Genomic DNA, 20,186 nt, shown 5'->3' with positions numbered 1-20,186 from the left:
CCAAAAATACTGGGCTCATGATGACTCAAAGCAATAGACCTAATGATAATAGTCAGAGGAGATGGTAAAAATCACAAATGCACAGACCCCCAACTTGATAAACTAAAGCAATCATTGCTAATGATGTGCCCAGCACAATCTTGCATTTCCATGTTCCAGTGGCAACTGCTCTCATCGGGAAGATTTCAAAACCCCCTCTCAAAGGAAGAAATTTCATTTCAGAGCCTCTCAACTACAAAGTGGCATCCGTAGGGAGTACAGCAAGTGTACGCCCTGGCCCTGACCATTTGAATTCCAGCTCCAGAAGAATTTCTCCAATTCAAGATGGGCCCCTTCATAATTGGTAGACAATGCAGCTGTTCAACGGTTTCCCTGTTTATTCCTTTATCTTGTCACACAGCATCAGAGAATTTTACCAGGCATCACACGTATCCACTTGTGGCAGGAACTAGTTGTTTCTAATACTCCACAGTACTCTAAGATCACTCCCATACCGCTGATATGCATGCTTTCTGGGCCATTTGGGGAACGTGATGGGCTAGGAAGCACATGTGTTTTACTGCAGGAAAGGACTTGCCTCAGGACGTTTGCACACATCAAGCGCAAATGGAGAAGACACGTGGACAATATGGGGTTTTCTTCTGCGCAACTTGAGGGCCCTTCTGCCAGCTGCTTCCCATGGCTCCCCACTGCTCTGCATTCTGCCGTATCCAAAGATGGTTTATAGCACAATTCACTAGGCAGTAAGCCATGTGGCTCTTACAGACGGCAATTAAGAGCGAAAGAAAGGCTGAATTACATGGCATTTGAAAATACAGTTAGAGAAAGAACAAGTCGGATCTTATTTTCTGTTACCTCCTGGTGATGAAATCTATGTGTTCATCCAAAAGAACACACCTACTTCTGGGGTTATTTGGAGCCAACAACTCAGTCAATAAAAAAAATCAACTGCACAGTCAATGTCAAGCATGAAAATCCATTAAACAGAAAGTCGGGTTTTTTTTCTTCCATCAAAGGAAATCCTTACCTTTTCTTGAGCTTTCCTTTTTGTTCCTGCATCCATCCATTCATTTTCTTTCTCCAGCATGTCAATAAAGGCCCAGCGAACACCCTCAATCAATTCTTCCATCTATAAGAAAATACCCCCCCCCAAAAAAGCAGAAACTTCAGACAAGGTTTCTTCAACCTAAATCAAGTTACAAAAAATAAATAAATAAAAATACTTCAAGGTTCAAAACCGGGAGTGGGAGGGGGGCTTTCAGCTCAATTCCACGCTCTGATATTTTTTGGGGGGGGAGCATCTGTGAATGGATTGTGCAGGGAGGTTGTGGAAAACCCACCAGAAGCTACCACTAGTCAATCACTTACCTATATGGAGCTAAGAAATGGGTCTGTCCTTATCAAGGTAACAACCAATTTCAGTAATTTCATAAGAGTAGGGGAATGAGCTCAGTGGTAAAGTGAGTAACTAACAAGTGCAAGGCCCTAGGTTCTAATCCCAATGCCACACGCGCGCACGCGCACACACACACACACACACACACACACACACACACAGAGAGAGAGAGAGAGAGAGAGAGTTTATTAGACCCCAAGGGTGTTAAGCAAAAGCACGAGCTGTGCATCTTAGATAGGCATTACCAAGAAAGTGAGCAACAACTGAAGGAGCTATTGTTAAAAGAGACTCACACAGGCAGATAGAGTACCCTAAAGGACATCACACCAGCATGAATTAGATTTCTGTTAGGACCCCCAAATGTCCCTAAATTCAGTGACAGGAAGTTTTCCGAAGGGCTTTTTCCAGAGCATTTAAAGAATGAGATCACATCCAGGTTGAGGACACATTTGCTTTGTTGAAGGCCTCAGCAGGGATGGGAAAACTGGAGGAAGAGAGACGCTGCTGCAGGGGTGCAAGGAGACCCCACCATGTATGTATGTATGCCACATAGTCCCATTCACCTGTGAAAATGCCGTCACTTCCTTAATGAAATAGCCAGTAAAGCTCAAACCCTGGCATCTGATCTCTGGATTATATTTGTTGTTGAGATTATGGACCTATAAATAAATTGTTAATTTTTTTTCTAAACATCCCCTTTATTTTATAAGGAATTGTCAGCATAAAAACTCACTTTAAAAGAATTTCTCTCTGTGTGTTTAATAAGTTTCCGCTATGTTTTCAGTTCAATAACAGTTGTAAGAGAACAAGAGCTGTAAATCAGTGGGCTGGGTTCCATCATATGTAAATAAGAACAAACAGCAGATGGGAAAGGGGGAGCCTCACAGCTATTTCTTCCCAACTTAGGGAAAACACTAAAAGAAAGAGAAAGCTCCAGTTGGGATCCAGGCATGACAAGAACATGAAATGACAGGAGAACAAAAGCCTCTTCAAAATCATTAAGTCGTAGTTCTCAACTTTATGATAATACTGGGATCTTGGAGGAGCTTTAAAAGTCCTGACAAAAAGTGATTTAAAAGAAAAAAAAGAATGAATGGGTGAATTTTGGAGCCTAGGCATCAGGACACGGGCATTGTTGGTCCTAAGGTTCAGCATGGGCAGTGGCCATTTTGAAAGCTCTCCAGGTGAGTCCTATGTACAGAAAGGGTTACTCCGCGAGCATTTCGGAAAGTCACTCATTTTTATAAACAAGGAAGCTAGAAGTTGAAGAACTACGTGAATTCCTACAGCTAGTGAAGGTCAGAGCCAGGCTTGACCACAGAGCCTAAATGACAAATATGAGTGCAGAGCTTCTAGAAGCTTCAAAGGTTTTCCCCCATGAATCAGAGGAACATGCCACGGACATAGCAAGTAATCCAGAGTCAGATGCAGAAGCAACCATTCCTAACAGGAAGTCTGACAAGAGGGGTACAGAAATGCCACAAAGCCTCCCAGAGACCACTACATCTTTTGCTTATGCAGTACTTAACACCCTTAAAACTTGATGCGCTCACCAAGTTAGATATCACCTGCATGCAGAAAGAGCAAGGCTGTCAACCTCAAATCAGAGGGGGATACCAGAAATGGAAAGAAGGGAGTAGAGTTGACCAATTTAGTGATGGGAGAAATAGAACCAGATGATTCATAGCATGTGGAGAAGGGAGAAAATCAGGGAGATGGGGCAACGCCCAGGCTGTAGGCAGGGACAATGCAGCGGATACTGCCGGCACTCTCTAAGACGAACATATGAGCGAACAAGAGAGATGAACGGCAGTGTGATGAGGAGGGTGCGGACATGGAGATAGCAAATCTGTGTAACCCAGCAGAGGAGATATGAAAGAAAGGAAAGAGGGGGACACTGGGACAACGGGGCGGTCTGAGGCTTGGGATGGTTTTGTTGACATTGCTGCTGCTTGGTGTGGGAGCTCTCTGTGTTCTAACACCAACGGACACATTGAGAAAGGAACTGAAACTACGGCCTTGGCGATTTCTGGGCCTTATAACAGCTATCAAATGTATCAAAGGCTTAAGAATAGAATTTCCCACAGGTTTTCCAAGCTCTTTGTCCGTAATCTGCTGACTGGCATTCCAAGTGGAAATACACTGAGGCAAACCGATTTCAGCTTATTGTCTGAATGAAGAATGACAGTTTACTCATATGTAGAATTCCTTCTCCCCCTCCCTCCTCTGTCCTCCCTAAAGCAACACTTTGATAACTCACTCTGTGGCTTTCATCTACTTCAAAATGTAAGTAAATCACTTCACTTCTTGCTACCCTTGGTCCTTCTTTGCCCTTGAGAACAACTTCAGGTGTTCTCATTCTCTCTCCGCACCGCCCCCCTCTTTCTCTCCTCTCTCTCTCCTTTATGGATTTATTCTATAATGTTTTCTGTGAAATGGTACTGAACCACCCTAACAGATTTCCAGAACAAGAGAAATATTTTCAAAGTATCGATGTCATTGTTTGGCATGTCAATGCAAGTAAGATAATGATTTTAGCATGCTGGAACCAGGAAGATAAATCATAGAACACTTTCGATTTTCATCTTTAGACTAGTCTACAACTCGCACAATAACATTGCCTTCAGTCAAACTGCACTCCTAGAGACAGTAAAAGCCTGACATGATTTTTAAGTAAGGGGGAAGGAGAAATAATATTTGTTCACCAAACCTTGACCTTATGCCCCAAGAGTCACCATGAAGCATTAATGGAAATCACTTAAAGATGAAGTCAGCAGGTTAAGTTAGCCACACAAATTGTTTATTTAGAGTCAAAGACCAAAATGCAACATACGAGAATTAACTAAAATATTACTGCAATAAAATCTCTCACATTCAGGTTAAGGGCCTTGCAGGAAAAGCAACTTCTGAAAAGCATCTCTCTGTTTCAGATTTTTCTGAATTAATACTGAAAGTACAGTTCATTTGGTTGGTCTATGGCAGTGGTTAGTTCTCTTCCTCAACCATGTCTGTTTCAAAGTTGGCTCTCCTCATTCTTTGCACCCCATTATTTGGGTCATAACATCCTATATCAGATCATAGAAAATTTCACCTGTATATATAACCATGTTATTCTTCTATCCTGAGCTTTTAAAAAATGAGGCTTTCCTATCATGTCCTTCCCACTCCCTCGTCTCTCTGTTCTCGCCTTTTCTTCCCACACATAGGCATGGGAAATTTTCCGTTCATATAAACAGGTAGTCGTGGTGCATGCTGACAGTGTTTTGTGATCAGGGGATTGAGTTTACCCCATGAATGGTTATAGTTCCCTTCCAGTCTTTGCTTCCAGCTATAGAGAAACCCTATAGAACCAATTCAAATCCTTCATGTCCATGAATCCCATCCCGATGTTTCAATCCCTCTTGGAGTTCCTCTTAGGCTTATAATAGGAACAATATGAGTATATATGATGCATGATTGTTTTGTCATTTATATTTATCTCCTAACAAAATATAGGAATGTTGAGAATAAGAACCATGACATAGATCAAATGAGACTATAGATATGTAATATATTATATATATATATATATGTGTGTGTGTGTGTGTGTGTGTGTGTGTGTGTGTGTGTGTAATATAGGTACCCTGAAAATTAAATTTTCCATAACTTTTATGATTTTATATATCACATATGATTTTTACATGGTTATTTTATATCTCATTTTTATACCTAATACTGACATTGAGCAGATGCTCAGTAAAGACAAATTCATCACTTCATGCTTTTCAAACTCTCCACTGGAAGTTTTAACTAGAGAAACTAAGTAAGAACTAGAAATAGAAGGCATACAAACAGGAAAGGAAGAAATAAAAGTATCTCTGTTTATAAATTATGTCTTCCTATATGCGGACAAACCTAAAACTTCATAAAATAACTCATAAAATGATAAATTCAGTAATATTACAAGATATAAAATAAATGCACCAAACAACTAACACATTATATCCCAATAAAATTGATGAGAAAGAACTTGTAAAAGCAAATCCATTAACAATAGCTGAGAATTAAAATATGTAGGACTAGATTAGCACAGGAAGCAAAAGAGAATTGCAGTAAAAGTAGAGTGCCGTGTTTAAGGAAAGAAGGAGAACTAAAAACTGGAAATACCTCCCATTTTCATGAAAGGAATAATTAATATTGTTAAAATGTCAACATTACTCAAAATGATTTATGGATTCAAAGCAATTCCTGAGGGGAATACCAATAAAAGTTTTTTTACAGAACTAGAAAAAGCCATCCTGAAATTGTTGCAGAAGCACAGAAGACCCCAAATAGCCCAAATAATCCTACGGAAAAAAAGAGCAAAGCTGAAGGCATCACAATATCTAGTTTTGAGACATACTACAAGGCATAAGCAAAACAGCATGGTATTGGCATGAAAACAGACACACAAGCCAGTGGAACAGAACAGGGATGCCAGAAATAAACCCATGCATCTACAGCCAACTGATTCCCCACAAAAGGCCAAAAACATACATTTTCCTCATCAATAAATGATCCTGGGTAAAGTGGATATTCATATGTATAATACTGAATTAGATCCCCGTCTCTCACTTGGTACTAAAATGAGCTCAAAATAGATCTGAGAAACAGAGGACATAGAAGGAAACAGAAAAAAAAAAAAACAGTCCTAAACACTGGTGTAGATTGTGAAATACTTTCAGTATGATCCGGAAAGAACAAGAAACAAAAACAAAAAACCAGGATTGGAATTCATCATACTAGAAAGCCTCTGCACCACAAAAGAAACAAAATGAAGAACCAACCTAGTAAATAGAAGAAAATATCTGTGAACTAACCATCTGATGAAGTATTAATATCCTAATCATACAGAGTACAAAAAATAAATAGAAAGACAAATCCTAAGGAATTCAATTTTAAAATGGGCAAATAATCTGAATAGATATGTCTCAAAAGAAGAAATATAAGTGGTCAAACAGTATATGAAAGAAAAATGCAGGGTTATTAGCCATTAAGGAAGTGGAACTCAAAGCCCCAGTATCATCTCATCCGGCTGTCTGCGATGGCTATTATTTTTAAATAAAAAAATTGCTGGTGATGAAATTGGCAGGCTACGTGTGGACATTTTAAAAATGTAAGTCAACTTGAAAGTAGAAGAGTAATTATTAGAGGTTGGAATGTGAAGAAATAGGACATGAGAAGCTAGCTTTGATTGGTGTGCCTTGTATACACATACTAAATCATCATAGTAAGCAATTTTGTTAACAACAAAAAGCTACTTCTAGTAGATACTCAACAAGAAACTGAAAATTAACCAAATGTTTTTCATGTGTGCAAATCTTTAATACTCATCTGATATAAGAGAAAATATAAAGCTCTCTCACATATAGCATGTGATTTCCCAAATCTAATGAACAGATTTAACAATATGGACCTTTAAAAGAGGGAAAGGTACATGCCATCCCTTTTTAAATAAAGTCAGTCTTTAAAACAGACCTATTCAAATTGAGTGATTCAAAACTGAATCCATCAATGAATAATAAATCCATCTTTACATTACTGGGAAGGTTCACAGCAAATGTCTCTAGAATGGCTATAGCCTGCAACCAAATGCAAACTTCACTAAAAAAAAAAACAGGTAGTTTGGTGAGTTACCCTAGTCTACTCTTAAATTAGTAGTATCAACATTACATTTGAAAAATGACAAAAAATGGTGTGTATATATATATATGTGTGTGTGTGTGTGTGTGTGTTCATACACTTGTGTGTATTTTATATACATATATGTGTGCATACAAATATATATACATATTATATATTTGTGCATATATATACATATCCATACCATTGATATAGAATAGAGTTAGATTCCTCTACTTAAAACCACTTGATTAATGAAAGAGAAGAATGGACATCATTATTAATGTTGGTAGTTAACTAAAAATGGGTTATATTCTCAGGAAAGGGCAACTGTCATTTTAGCAGAAATATAGACATTAAGTGAATTCATAAATATTACATATTCACTGATTCATTAGCCTATGAATATTTATATAAATGAGTTTGAATTAGCTTCTGATAAAAATATAATAATAGCATCGAGATAAGTGAAGAATGAACCTACAATGGAAGTGGAACAAATGGTTAAGTCAGAAAGGAAAACGTCTAAGGACAGAAACTGCTGTGGTTTCTGGCAGCCAAGTGAGCTAATAAATCATATCAGACTGTCAGGATTAGCAAACTTGCATAGCCATAAACATGCTGGCAAAAGAAAAAAGGAATCTCCAATTATTTGGGCCCAAGCAATGCTATAAAGCATGTTAGTCTGGTGGCACAAGAGTTTAGCATGTCCTTTTATCAAAAGCTACACATCTGTAAGGCTGGGCTAGAATGGGAAGCGGTTGTGGGGACGAGGCAGAAATCCTTAATAAATAAATAAATTAAAAAAAAAGAAACAGGAAGGATATCATTTTGACCAAATATGAATATACAAGCTGTTTCCTATTTTATAATTTATCATGTCCTGCTTGCCACTTTCAGAGGGAATGGATCATAAACCAGAATCATATCTACAAGTTAACAATGTCATCATAATGGCTCAGCCCTTGGCCTTAGCTGTGGTAACAATACCCTTTCCCCCAGCAAGTAACTGTGTTTGGCCATTCCCAATGTTCAGATCTGATTCAGGGCACAAATACTTTCTCACAGTAAATGAATCTCCAATACCAGGCTTTTGCATTGCATAGGTATGAACCAATTTTCTTGCCCAGATGGTGACCAATAAAATGTGTCAAAAGCAACATTGTCCAAGACATAGACAACAAATGTGCAAAGTGGGCCAAATACGTCATAACCATGGCAGCACACTCAAGGGCAAAGCCAAGAGTAGTGTCCACACTTATTTCAAAAGAATTCCCGATGAGACATCTAAATTACTTCTTTTGCTGGATGTCATTTTACCAAAGATTGCATAAGTGAGTTGTCAGCACTGGGGTTTGAGGATATTTACTGCAACAAGACTCATCCCAGAGAGAGCCGTGAAGCCTGGATCTGCTATAGTAATTATATTTGGCTCCTTGAGTAGTTTCTTGAGACTCTCCTACAAGCCAAACTAATGTTAAATGATAGGGCAACTTCTGAAATGTGGCCAAGCCAATAGCATTTCAAAAGGTATTTATTCCAGGGATGGCCCAGCATTTAAGAAAGCTTGCTGCTCTTGAAGAGGATCCTAGTTTGGTTCCTAGTACCTATGTTGGGGCAGCTAACAAATACTTATAACTCCAGCTTTAGGGGATCTGACTGACCTCCACAGGCACCCACGTGCATATACATGTATGAACCCACAAACACACACACACAAAAAAAATACCTTTTATTTGAAAAGAAATGTAGCCTTATTCCAACTGAAAACTCCTACACCAGGATCCATGGAAGCCTAGCAATGACAAGATTCCCTATACTTCCCTCACTCCAAAACAGATCTGAAAGAGGAAATCTGCATGTAGAAGATGCCACAGCCTGTATCAAAACCTTCATATGACAAGCTCTACCTTTCCTGCCAGTGCTAGGCTAACGCATGCTGGCTACTTACGGTGTACCACAGATTGTCTTGAGCCAACTCTAAGGATTATCTCGTTTAAGCCTCACCCCAATCCAAAAAGGCAGCAGGTACTGCTTTATCTCTTTCTGTGATATTCTGAAATCATAGCTTGATTCTTGCACCCTCTGCTTTACCTATAGCCCATGTTATGTGGCTTTCGATCCTTTCACTAAGAAGCACAGCTCGGTAATCTGGCCCTGCCTTGTGGTCTTTGGTCAAGAGAATGCATACACAGCATTTGCGTTAGCTACTTGTCTCGTTACTGTGATAAAATACCAGGAGGGAGGGTTTAATTTGGCTCACAGTTTGAAAGTATAGTCTATCCCAGTGAGGAAGAAATAGCATCAAGAATATGGGGAAGCTGGTGAGGTCACATCCAAGGTTAGCAAACGAAGAACAGCAAATGTTCACTTCCTTCTTATTCAGTCAGGGATTCCAGCCCATGAAATGGTGCTACCCATACTTAAGCTGGGTCTTTCCTCTTCCACTAGACCTGTCTAAAAAAAAAACCCTCATAAATGATGGAGGAAGGTCATTGGCCAATAAAGAAACTGCTTGGCCCTGTGGGTGGAGTAAACAGAACAAAATTCTGGGAGGAAGAGGAAGTGAGGTCAGAGTCTCGACATCTCTCCTCTCGGGAGCAGACGCCTGAGAGAGACGCCATGCCCCGCTCCCGGGCAGGCACACGGCATGAAGCTCCAACCCAGGATGGACTAGGCTAGAATCTTCCCGGTAAGACCGGTTCTCACAGATTATTAGAGATGGGTTGATCGGGATGTAAGAATTAGCCTGTAAGTGCTAGAGCTAAAGGGCCAAGCAGTGCTTAAAAGAATACAGTGTCTGTGTAATTATTTTGGGGCATAAGCTAGCCGAGCAGGCGGCCGGGGTGCTGGGAACGCAGCCCCGCCGCGCCCCTAATACTACAATAAATACTATCAGGGGTGTGTTTCCATGGTGATTCTACATTTAATCAAGTTGACAAGGAAGATTAAGTATCACAGCCTTGATGCCAGCTCTGAGCCTGAGCCTCAAGAGACCCCACATGTTTCTGCTTGTTCACTTGCACCTCTGCCATCATCATGGGAGCAATTCCAGGCTAGCCAGATGACAGAAGTAAGACACATGGAGCGGGGCCTAGCTGTCCCAGTCACTTCTGCCAAAACTAATCTTGACGGGCCAACCCCCAGATATTTGAGCAAGCACAGCCAAAATCAGCAGATCTGTCGAGGGGACCACCACCGACTCCAGATGCATCGGCACTGATTGCTTATTGCTGAATGCCAGTTTGGCTTTGTGAGTGCTACGCTGCACTACTCCAGCAACAGACACTTGCGCCGAATGTATCAATTTCAAAATGGGTTCAAAGAGGTTAACTAATTTCCACAAATTGATAAGAGTAGATGCGAGTTTTGAGGGATACCAATGCAACTTTGCAGAAAACTAGATGTAATTTCTAGGCAAGGTTATTCTAAAACCAAAATCATTTCATTTTCCCGATTTCAGACAGGTCCTCAGCAGAGTTTCTCTGGAAACTGACCCCGTTGATAGCCGGTACTATTTAGGAGGAGAACTGAACAAGGACAGCCAGTAGTCAGAGTAACTTTTCTATGCATAACTGCTGCCCAAGAGCACTTTTTTTTCTGGATAATGATCTTCCTGAGAGCAACTCTCATGAATATCTGCATATGAAGAGAACAAAGACGTAAGAAGGACAGAGCTGTGATGCATGACGCTGACTTTCAGGTGACTTCTGCCATCAAAATTATAGTTACATCTCATTTACTCAACTACTGAACGGAATGGTGACCGAGGGAATTGGAGACTATTTGTGGCAGTGCATCAGTTCAATTATCTTGGCTCACTGATGAGGTGAACTCCTAGTATATGGAGGTTTCAAGTTCAAACTCCACCACAGCAATTGGACCCATGTGGGTATTTAAGTCTTTAACACCAGCTAAAGCAGTAGGAGGTAGGAGGAGAACTCCTTTCGTAGGATTAGAATACACCAGAATCGCTCACATAGCAGTTTGGACAAATAGAAGACACGGCAGTCATCTATAGGTCATCTAGGGCTTTGCGAGGACATAAACTTGGAGGTGGGAGGGGAAACTAATGGAGTACAAGAGGAAGTAAGGCCTGTTCTAAGCAGTAAATAAAATTCATATTCTTCACCTAATAAAGTCTAGATATAAAATATAATGAAATATTTGCCCTATTTTAATTAGATTAACTTTCTGTGTATAGAACGTTTTCAAATCTATTGAGTCCAGTGACTTTAGCTTCCATCTAAGATTTTCCCTTTGACCAAACTTTAGTCAGTCTCCTCTGAGTCCTCTTGACAGCACCCTCCTCCCCAACCCCAACCTTGCCACCTTGCCAACTTTGAACAAAACTCCCGCTTAATAAATTTAGAAGGAATTTTCAATGTCTCATCACTTTCAATATCAGATAAAGCTCTTCATTTCCTATAATTACTATCTGATTACATTAACAAAGCAAAAAGAATAACAGATAAAAAGAATTGAACTACCTCTCTGTATCTTATTAGATCACCACGACTTAAAGTGAGAATTCAACAACATTAATTGAGGGCTGACTGAGAAGCCAAAGACAATGGCACTGGGTTTTGATTGTACTGCATATACTGGCTTTGTGGGAGCCTAGTCTGTTTGGATGCATGTAGTAATAAGAGGAGCGGTGGGGCTGCCTCCCTGGCACCCCGGCCACCTGCTCGGCTTATGCCCCGAAATAACAACACACAAACTGTATTCATTTAAACACTGCTTGGCCCTTTAGCTCTAGCCCTTACAGGCTAATTCTGATATCCCGATCAACCCATCTCTAATAATCTGTGAGCACCGGTCTTACCGGGAAGATTCTAGCCTATGTCCATCCTGGGTCAGAGTGTCTGCCTGGGAGCGGGGCATGGCGTCTCTTCTGAGGCGTCTGCTCCCGAGAGGAGAGCTGTGGAGTCTGAGCTCACTTCCTCTTCCTCCCAGCGTTCTGTTCTGTTTACTCCTCCCACCTATCTTCTAACCAATAAAATGGGCCAAGGCAGTTCCTTTATTAGCCAATGACCTTCCTCCATCAGATGCATACTTTCCTAGACCTGGATGGGGGCGGAGAGCCTTGGACCCACAGAGCAGGGCACCCTGACTTCTCTTAGGACTGAAGAGGGATGGGGAGGGAGCAGAAAGTGGGAGGGAAATGGGAGGAGGGGAGGGGGTGGAATTTTTTAATAAATAAATAATTTTTTTAAAAAACTCATGGAAATTGAACAGTTCTCAACTGAATCATCACCGGGTTAAGGAAGAAATAAAGAAAGAAATTAAAGACTTCCTATAATTCAACAAAAATGAAAGCACAACATACCCAAACTTATGGGACACTTTGAAAGCAGTGCTAAGAGGAAAGTTCATAGCATTAAGTGCTCACATAAGTAAAGTGGAGAAGGCTCACACTAGCTACTTCACAGAACATCTGGAAGCTCTAGAATAAAAAGACACAAACTCACCCAGGAGGAGTAGACATCAGGAAATAATTAAATTGAAGGTGAAAAATCAATAAAATAGAAACAGAACAATAAAAAGAATCAATGAAGCAAAGAGCTAATTCCTCGAGAAAATCAACAAGGTAGACAAACCCTTATTCAAAATAACCAAAAAGCAGAGAGAGAATATTCAAATTAATAAAATCAGAAATGAAAAGGAGGATATAACTACAGACACTGAGGAAATTCAGAGAATTAATAGGTCATACTTCAAAAACCTGTACTCCATAAAATTAGAAAATATAAAAGAAAAGGACAATTTTCTGGTTAAGTACCGCATACCAAAATTAAATCAAGAACAGATATACAATTAAACAAGACCTTTAACCCCTAAGGAAATAGAAGCAGTCATCAAAAGTCTCCCAACCAAAAAATAATCCCAGGGTTAAATTGTTTCAACACAGAATTCTACCAGAGTTTCAAAGAAGATCAAATATCAACACTCGTCAAATTGTTCCACACAATCCTCAAATTGTTCCACACAATAGAAACAGAAGGAACATTGCCAAACACTTTTTTATGAGGCAACAGTCACTCTAATACCCAAACCATACAAAGACGCAACTAAGAAAGAGAATTACAGACCAATCTCCCTCACAAACATTTACACAAAAAAATACTCAATAAAATACTGGCAAACCAAATCTGAGAACACATCAAAAAAGAAAAAAAAATCCATCATGATCAAGTAGGCTTCATCGCCGAGATGCAGGGATGGTTCACTATATGAAGACGGGTCAATGTAAACTACCATATAAACAAACTGAAAGAAAAAAAAGTCACATGATTGCCTCATTAGATGCTAAAAAAGCCTTCCATAAAATCCAACATCCCTTCATGATAAATGTCTTGGAGAAAGCATGGCTACAAGGAACATATCTAAACATAATAAAGGCAATACACAGCAAGCCAACAGCCAACATCAAACTAAACGAAAAGAAACACAAAGCCATTCCACTAAAATCAGAAACAAGACAAATCTGTCCACTCTCTCCATATCTATTCAATATAGAACTTGAAGTTCTAGTTAGAATAGTAAAGCAACAAAAGAAGATGAAAAGGAAAAAAATCAAACTTTCAATATTTGCAGATGATGATAGTATACATAAGTGACCCCAAAAGCTCTACCAGGGAACTCCTACAGCTGATAAAAAAAAACCCTTCAGGAATGTGGCAGCATACAAGATTAACTCAAAAAAATCACTAGTTCTCCTATATTTAAATGATAAATGGACCAAGAAAGAAAACAGAGAAATATCATCCTTTACAATAGCCACAAATAATATAAAATATCTTGGAGTAGCATTAACCAAAGAAGTGAAAGACCTGTTCAACAAAAACTTTAAGTCTTTGATGAAAGAAATTGAAGAAGATACCAGAAAATGGAAAAATCTCCCATGTTCTTGGATAGACAGGATCAACATAGTAAAAATGGCCATCTTATCAAAAGCAACCTGAGATTCAATGCAATCCCCATTTAAAAAATCCCAACACAACTCTTCACAGACCTCAAAAGAACAATACTTAACTTCATATGGAAAAACCTAGGATATCCAAAACAATCCTATACAATAAAGGAACTTCTGGAGGCACCACCATTCCTGACTTCAAGCACTAGTATAGAGCTATAGTAATAAAAATAGCTTGGTATTGGCATAAAAACAGACACATGGATCAATGGAATTGAACTGAAGACCTTGATATTAATCCACATACCTATGAACACCTGACTTTTGATTAAGAAGCCAAAATTGTACAATGGGAAAAAAAAGCATCTCCAACAAATGGTGCTGGCATAACTGGATGTCAACATGTAGAAGAATGCAAATAGATCCTTGTCTTTCCCCATGCACAAAACTCAAGGCCAGATGGATTGAATACTTCAACATAAATCCAGTTAAACTGAACCTGATAGAAGAGAAAGTGGGAAGTAGCCTTGAACTCATGGGCACAGGAGACCACTTCTGAAATATAACAGTAGCACAGATACAGAGAGAAACAATTCATAAATCAGACTTCCTGAAACTGAAAAACTTCTGTAAAGCAACGGAAATGGTCAATAAAATAAAACGGCAGCCTACAGAATGGGAAAAAATTTTCAGCAAGCCCACATCTGACAGAGGACTGATCTCCAAAATGTACAAAGAAGTGAAGAAATTGGTCATCAAAAGAACACATAAAGCCTAGGCAGTTTGGATGCTCACCTTATGAGACCTGGATAGAGGTGGGCGGTCCTTGGGCTTCCCACAGGTCAGGGAACCCTGATTGCTCTTCGAGCAGATGAGGGACGGGGACTTGATCGGGGGAGCGGAGGGAAATGGGAAGCAGTTGCGGGGAGGAGGCAGAAATTCTTAATAAATAAATAAAAAAAAAGAACACATAATCCATTAAAAAATGGAGTACAGACCTAAACAGAGAACTCTCAACAGAAGGATCTAAAATGGCTGAAAGACACTTAAGGAAATGCTCAATATCCTTTGTCATCAGAAAAATGCAAATTAAAAGAACTCTGAGATTCTACCTTACACCTGTAAGAATGACCAAGACCAAAAACACTGATGACAACTTGTGCTGCAGAGGATGTGGGGTAAAGGGAACACTGCTCCATTGCTGGTGGGAATGCAAACTGGTACAGCCCCTTTGAATATCAGTATGGTGATTTCTAAGAAAATTAGAAAACAACCTTCCTCAAGACCCAGGAATACCACTTTCGGGTATATACCCAAAGGATGCTCAATTGTACCACAAGGACATGAGCTCAACTATGTCCATAGCAGCATTGTTTGTTATAGCCAGAACCTGAAAGCAACCTAAATGCCTCTCGTCCAAAGAATGAAAAAGGAAAATGTGGTGCATTTACACAGTGGAGTACTACACAACAACAACAACATCTTAAATATTGCAGGCAGATGGATGGATCTAGAAAACATCATATTAAATGAGATAACCCAGACCCAGAAAGACAAATATATGTACTTACTTATAAGTGATTTTTAGACATAAAACAAAGAAAACCAGCCTACAATTCACAATCCCAGAGAACCTAGACAACAATGAGGACCCTAAGAGAGACATACATAGATTAATCTACATGGGAAGTAGAAAAAGACAAGATCTGCTGAGTAAATTGGGAGCATGGGGACTATGGGAGAAGGTAGAAAGGGAAGGGAAAGGAAGGGGAAGCAGAGAAAAATGTATAGCTCAATAAAATCAATGAAAAACAAAGAAAAAAAGAAAATGTGAAGAGACAGCAAAAAACTCCTAGTGGCAGAGCTGGGATACATAAATAAAGATAAGTTGTTTGAGTACACAGTATGTACAATGAAATAAAGCAAGATATGATAAAAAAAAACAAAAAACAAACAACAACAGCAAAACACAGCTCAGTCAAATGGAAATTCCAACTTTAATGAGTTTTCTAGAAACTACAGTCAAAGTAAAAAACAAATTAAGAAAATTCAACACAATAAACATCCTGTTCTTTAATATATATGTCCACATCTCTGCTTAGTAACTAGAGAATGGTAAACATTTATTTAAAAAAAAAAAAACTTTTTGAAAAGTACAGTCTTGGGCTGCCATTCCAAACAGTGATCTCTGGTAACAGATATCAGAGATCTCTGTTTAAAACTCTGTATGTAGAAAACGTTGGAAATTGAGCTTGGAATGGAGACTGAGCCAAAGACATGCCTAGAGTGGTGTTTTACATCAAAGCTCTGATGGCCCTCTTGTTCCTTGCTGTTTGACTGTTTCTTTGAAGAATCATATGAACTCAAGAATGGAATACAACTGGTTGGATTTGAATTAAGTTTCACTGCCTTTTTCTTTAAGATGCTGAAATTCTAGAAACAAAACCTCCTCTGTTTCCCATCTCTGAAAAGCTAAGAAATAGGAAGTGGGTGGGAGCCTTTTTCTTTTTCTAGGCTCCTAACAAGTTTGAATTAATTACAGAAAAAGCCACTGGGAAGTTTCCAAGTTCCTCATTTTGATGATAAAATTGGTGATGAGCCCAGATGTTTTTTGGGGAGAACTTAGGAATGTGTTCTATCTACTCTGGCTATTAAGAGGCCCCCAAAGCTCTGTGTGGCTAAGGTTGACTTTCAAGATGGTGCTATCCAAACATGGTAGTACCTTTGAGGTATGGGATCTAGTCAGAGATATTTCAATCATTGTTTTCCTTCATTTAACTCTCTGTCCATGAGGTAAGTGTTGTACCACATGCATCTGCAATGATAGGCTGTGTTGTCACAGGTCAAAAAGCAACAGGGCCACCTGATCATAGACTGGAAGCCTCACAACCATGAGCAAGTTCCTTTGATAATCCTTGTCTTTTATAAGCCAGTTGCTTCAGAAATTTATTAGAGTCAACATAAAACTAATTCACAATAGAACATGGGCTTAAGCCAGACTCACTGGACTTAGATCTAACCTAAGCAATTTTCATGCTATATGACCTCAAAAAATTTATGAATACTCTGCAAGCCTCGGTTTTGTCAATCTGGAAAGTGGAAGTACTAATAGCAATCACAAGGTCAATATAAATGGTTACACATCTGAAATGTGCTCAGAAAAGTACTGGGCACATAGCTAAACCCCAGTTAATGCTACTACAATCTTCATCACTAGATTTAATTGTATTGTGACTATCACATCAGATCTCATGACAATCATTTCCTCTCCTTACTTTCCTACAGATCTTCATCTGACCTCTGTGAACATGAATCTAAGAAATCTCCCTGTGCATTAAGGTAGGAATTACAGACTGCGGGGAGGGAGCAGTTCAGTTAGTATGGGGATCTGAGTTCACATTCTCAAAACCCACGCAAGAAGCTGGGTGTGTGTGTGTGTGTGCCTAAACTTCCAGCCCTGGCTAAGTATGGCTCGTTAGTCAGGGAGTTTTTCCAAATCAAGGAGGCTCTACATACAGTGAGTGACCCTTTCTCAGAAAAGTAAAGCAGAACCCTGCAAAGAAAAATACCTGATGTCAGCTCTACCCCTACATGCACACTGAAATGACAGTCTTTTATAGAGATTAGGCGAACGCAAACAGCTAACAGGAATTTCACCTGTTCCTGGTACGCTGATGTTTTACCGAACTTGGATCTTAAGGCTTGCCCAGAAGAGCTTTATCCACTGGGCCATCTCACCAACCCATTACATTTTTAACCCAACCCCTAGAACATTTAAATGTATCCACATGGCTTATATCCCAGCTCTCTTGGACAGTGCTACTTCAGCCCACAAAGACAGCAAATGTGGAAAGACGGCTGCATCTCCTTTCCCTCACTCTGCTGACCAGTCCCTCGCATAGAATACAAGCAAGGCTTGCAGCTAAGAGCTCTGTTCCACTCTCGGAACAGCGGGAGCTTATTCAATCTCACCTCTTTAGATGGCTCTGCGTTGAAAGACTCTCTTTTTCTCTATCCTGTTTGTCCCAGTGCTAATTAAATTGGCTAAAATCCCCGGGAGTTCTGTGAGTGAAGGAACAGGGGCTGGCATTGGTGTGCCTGCATGTACCCAGGTATATGTGTACTTTGGAAATCAGAAGGAAACAGTAGTATGTAATTATCCACCATTGCCACCCCCGGAGGAAGAAAAGACAACACTAGTAGATCAGGGGGTTGGAAGAGACAGACAACTAAGGCAGCAGAGGGGGATGAGTAGGAAGTCGCATTTCTTCTGCAAAGGAAACCTTGAAATGAATCACCTGCTCCCTCATGGCCACCATAGATAAAAGGAATAGCAGAGGCTCTCAACCAGAGGCCATTAGGCCAACCCTGCCATGGAGAAACTCAAGATACATTAAAGAACAGATGTCACCCAGAAAAAGAAATACCAGTTTTAAGGGCAAATTAAATAGTTTAGGGAGTGGATCAGGACACAAGTCCAGAAGCCCTCATGCGGGCTTTGACACCATCTCAATCACTGAGATTTTTCAGGCACTGAAAACTGAAGCATTGTTCAGACTATTACCATTTGAGCAAACAGAGTGTTGCTGTTCAAGTCAACCGGCCTGGCCTGACCTGCTCCAGCCAATCACTGGGGCTTCTGATCTGCATGATAATTATTTTCTAGTGAGTGAGGTGAGAGACTTGCCACTCAAAGTGTAGTACCTGGAATGGCAGCAGCATGAACTGGGAATGTGCTAGAAATTGGGGCCCTAGACTTAACCACGTTAGAGAGAACCTTTGCTAAAATGCAGTGACTTTGTCATCTTGCAATGGGATTCTGCATGTTTACAAGGCCATATGATTTGTACACAGGCTACGGTTTGAGAAGTACCTGAAGCTTTTGCCTTCTGATATTCATTTGCTTTAACAAACGCTTCTTGGTAAATACACAATGGCAGGTTTTTTGGTCTAAATCAGACTTTCTAGAATCGGCCCCAATGTGGCTCTTTCCGTTTTTCTTGCTTTGTTTTTTTTTTCTTTTCTTTCTTTTTTTTTTTTTTTGCCTACAGCTAATAATACAGATTTTTTTTTAACAAGTGCATCAGTGTTCCAGGTGGTTCTTGGATGGGATCCCTGAAACAAGGCTATAAAAAGCCAGATTTTTCTTCTAAGTTCCCAACTTAAGTATCCCCTGAGGCAAACAGTTTGGGCATATGGAGGCAAATAATTTTATGAAAAAGACATGAATGTCTGCATGATTAACATACTACCCTCGTGTACATCAAAATAAATGGGTAAAGTGCCAAAATCAACTTATTTTAGAATGTTTTACCCTGAGACATGTAAAGAGGGCATTTCCACCAAAATGGAGAAAAATAAATTTACTATTTTTTATATTAGTTAAAATATGCCTATCAAACCTCTCCCACTATATAGTTTTTTTTTACTTACTTGCATTTATATTCTTTTTGTATTTTAGTGTTATCACTGTGATTGTTTGATAAGTTTTCCATTTGTTTACTCTGGCCAAAGAGCAAATGAAAACATTTAAGGACTGAACACTTTAAAAACAAAGCATTCATTTCTTGGTGAATCTATTTGGAAGAGGCTTATTTATTTAAAATATAGGGTCTCAAACGAGACATAAATTCCCCAAAAAATAGTAAAAACAAATTAACAAAGGAGAATGTATTTCGTTTAGTGGTAGTTAAAAGTAAACTCTAGTATAAGATACATAACACCCACCATTTGGTATTATTATCACTATATAACATCAACCATTTGAAAACCATGGCTTTTACGTGTTTACTTTAAACTAAATGGTTCTAAATTATCTGTATCCTATATAACTTATATGTTATACCTGATTGACAATATAGCGTTTTTTCTGTGAACTACATACTAATATTTTGCTTACTGTCATTGGTAAAATGTAATTCATACAAAGAAAATCCAAATAAAAGTGGCTAAATTCGAACTTATAACTCAAAAATACACTCTTAATAGCAAAGGTAGCAATAATAATGGCCTAACTAAAAATGAACAAAAGAGCCGGATAAACATTTTCCAAAGATATGTAAATAACCAAGAGGTGTATAAAAATGTACTACATGTCACTAATCAGAGAAATCAAACTCAAAACGCCAGTGAAGTCACACTTCGTGCCTGTTAAGAGGGGACTGCTGTGGGAGTCGAAAGAGGCAAGTGTACAAAAAATAAAGGCACCTGGTACACTGCTGCTTGAGGTAA

General features: G+C 39.3%; 1 protein-coding gene across 1 annotated transcript in view; it reads right to left on the bottom strand.

The window, feature by feature from the left end:
- LOC121441287 (phosphate-regulating neutral endopeptidase PHEX-like) overlaps nucleotides 1-20,186 on the bottom strand; it is a gene marked incomplete at its 5' end in the record, with an annotated part of 94,585 nt that overhangs the window by 57,707 nt on the left and 16,692 nt on the right. Inside the window, one exon of the mRNA XM_041642429.1 lies at nucleotides 1,028-1,129. Within this exon, the coding sequence (XP_041498363.1) occupies nucleotides 1,028-1,129 (102 nt within the window). The remainder of the gene's footprint in view (nucleotides 1-1,027; nucleotides 1,130-20,186) is intronic.

This window comes from Microtus oregoni, unplaced genomic scaffold, assembly GCF_018167655.1.
Source record: "Microtus oregoni isolate MIOR12 unplaced genomic scaffold, Mior012 000074F_011, whole genome shotgun sequence".
Lineage (NCBI taxonomy): Eukaryota > Metazoa > Chordata > Mammalia > Rodentia > Cricetidae > Microtus > Microtus oregoni.
The sequence above is the reverse complement of the archived record's forward strand: the minus strand, read 5'-3'. Positions and strand labels throughout refer to the sequence as shown.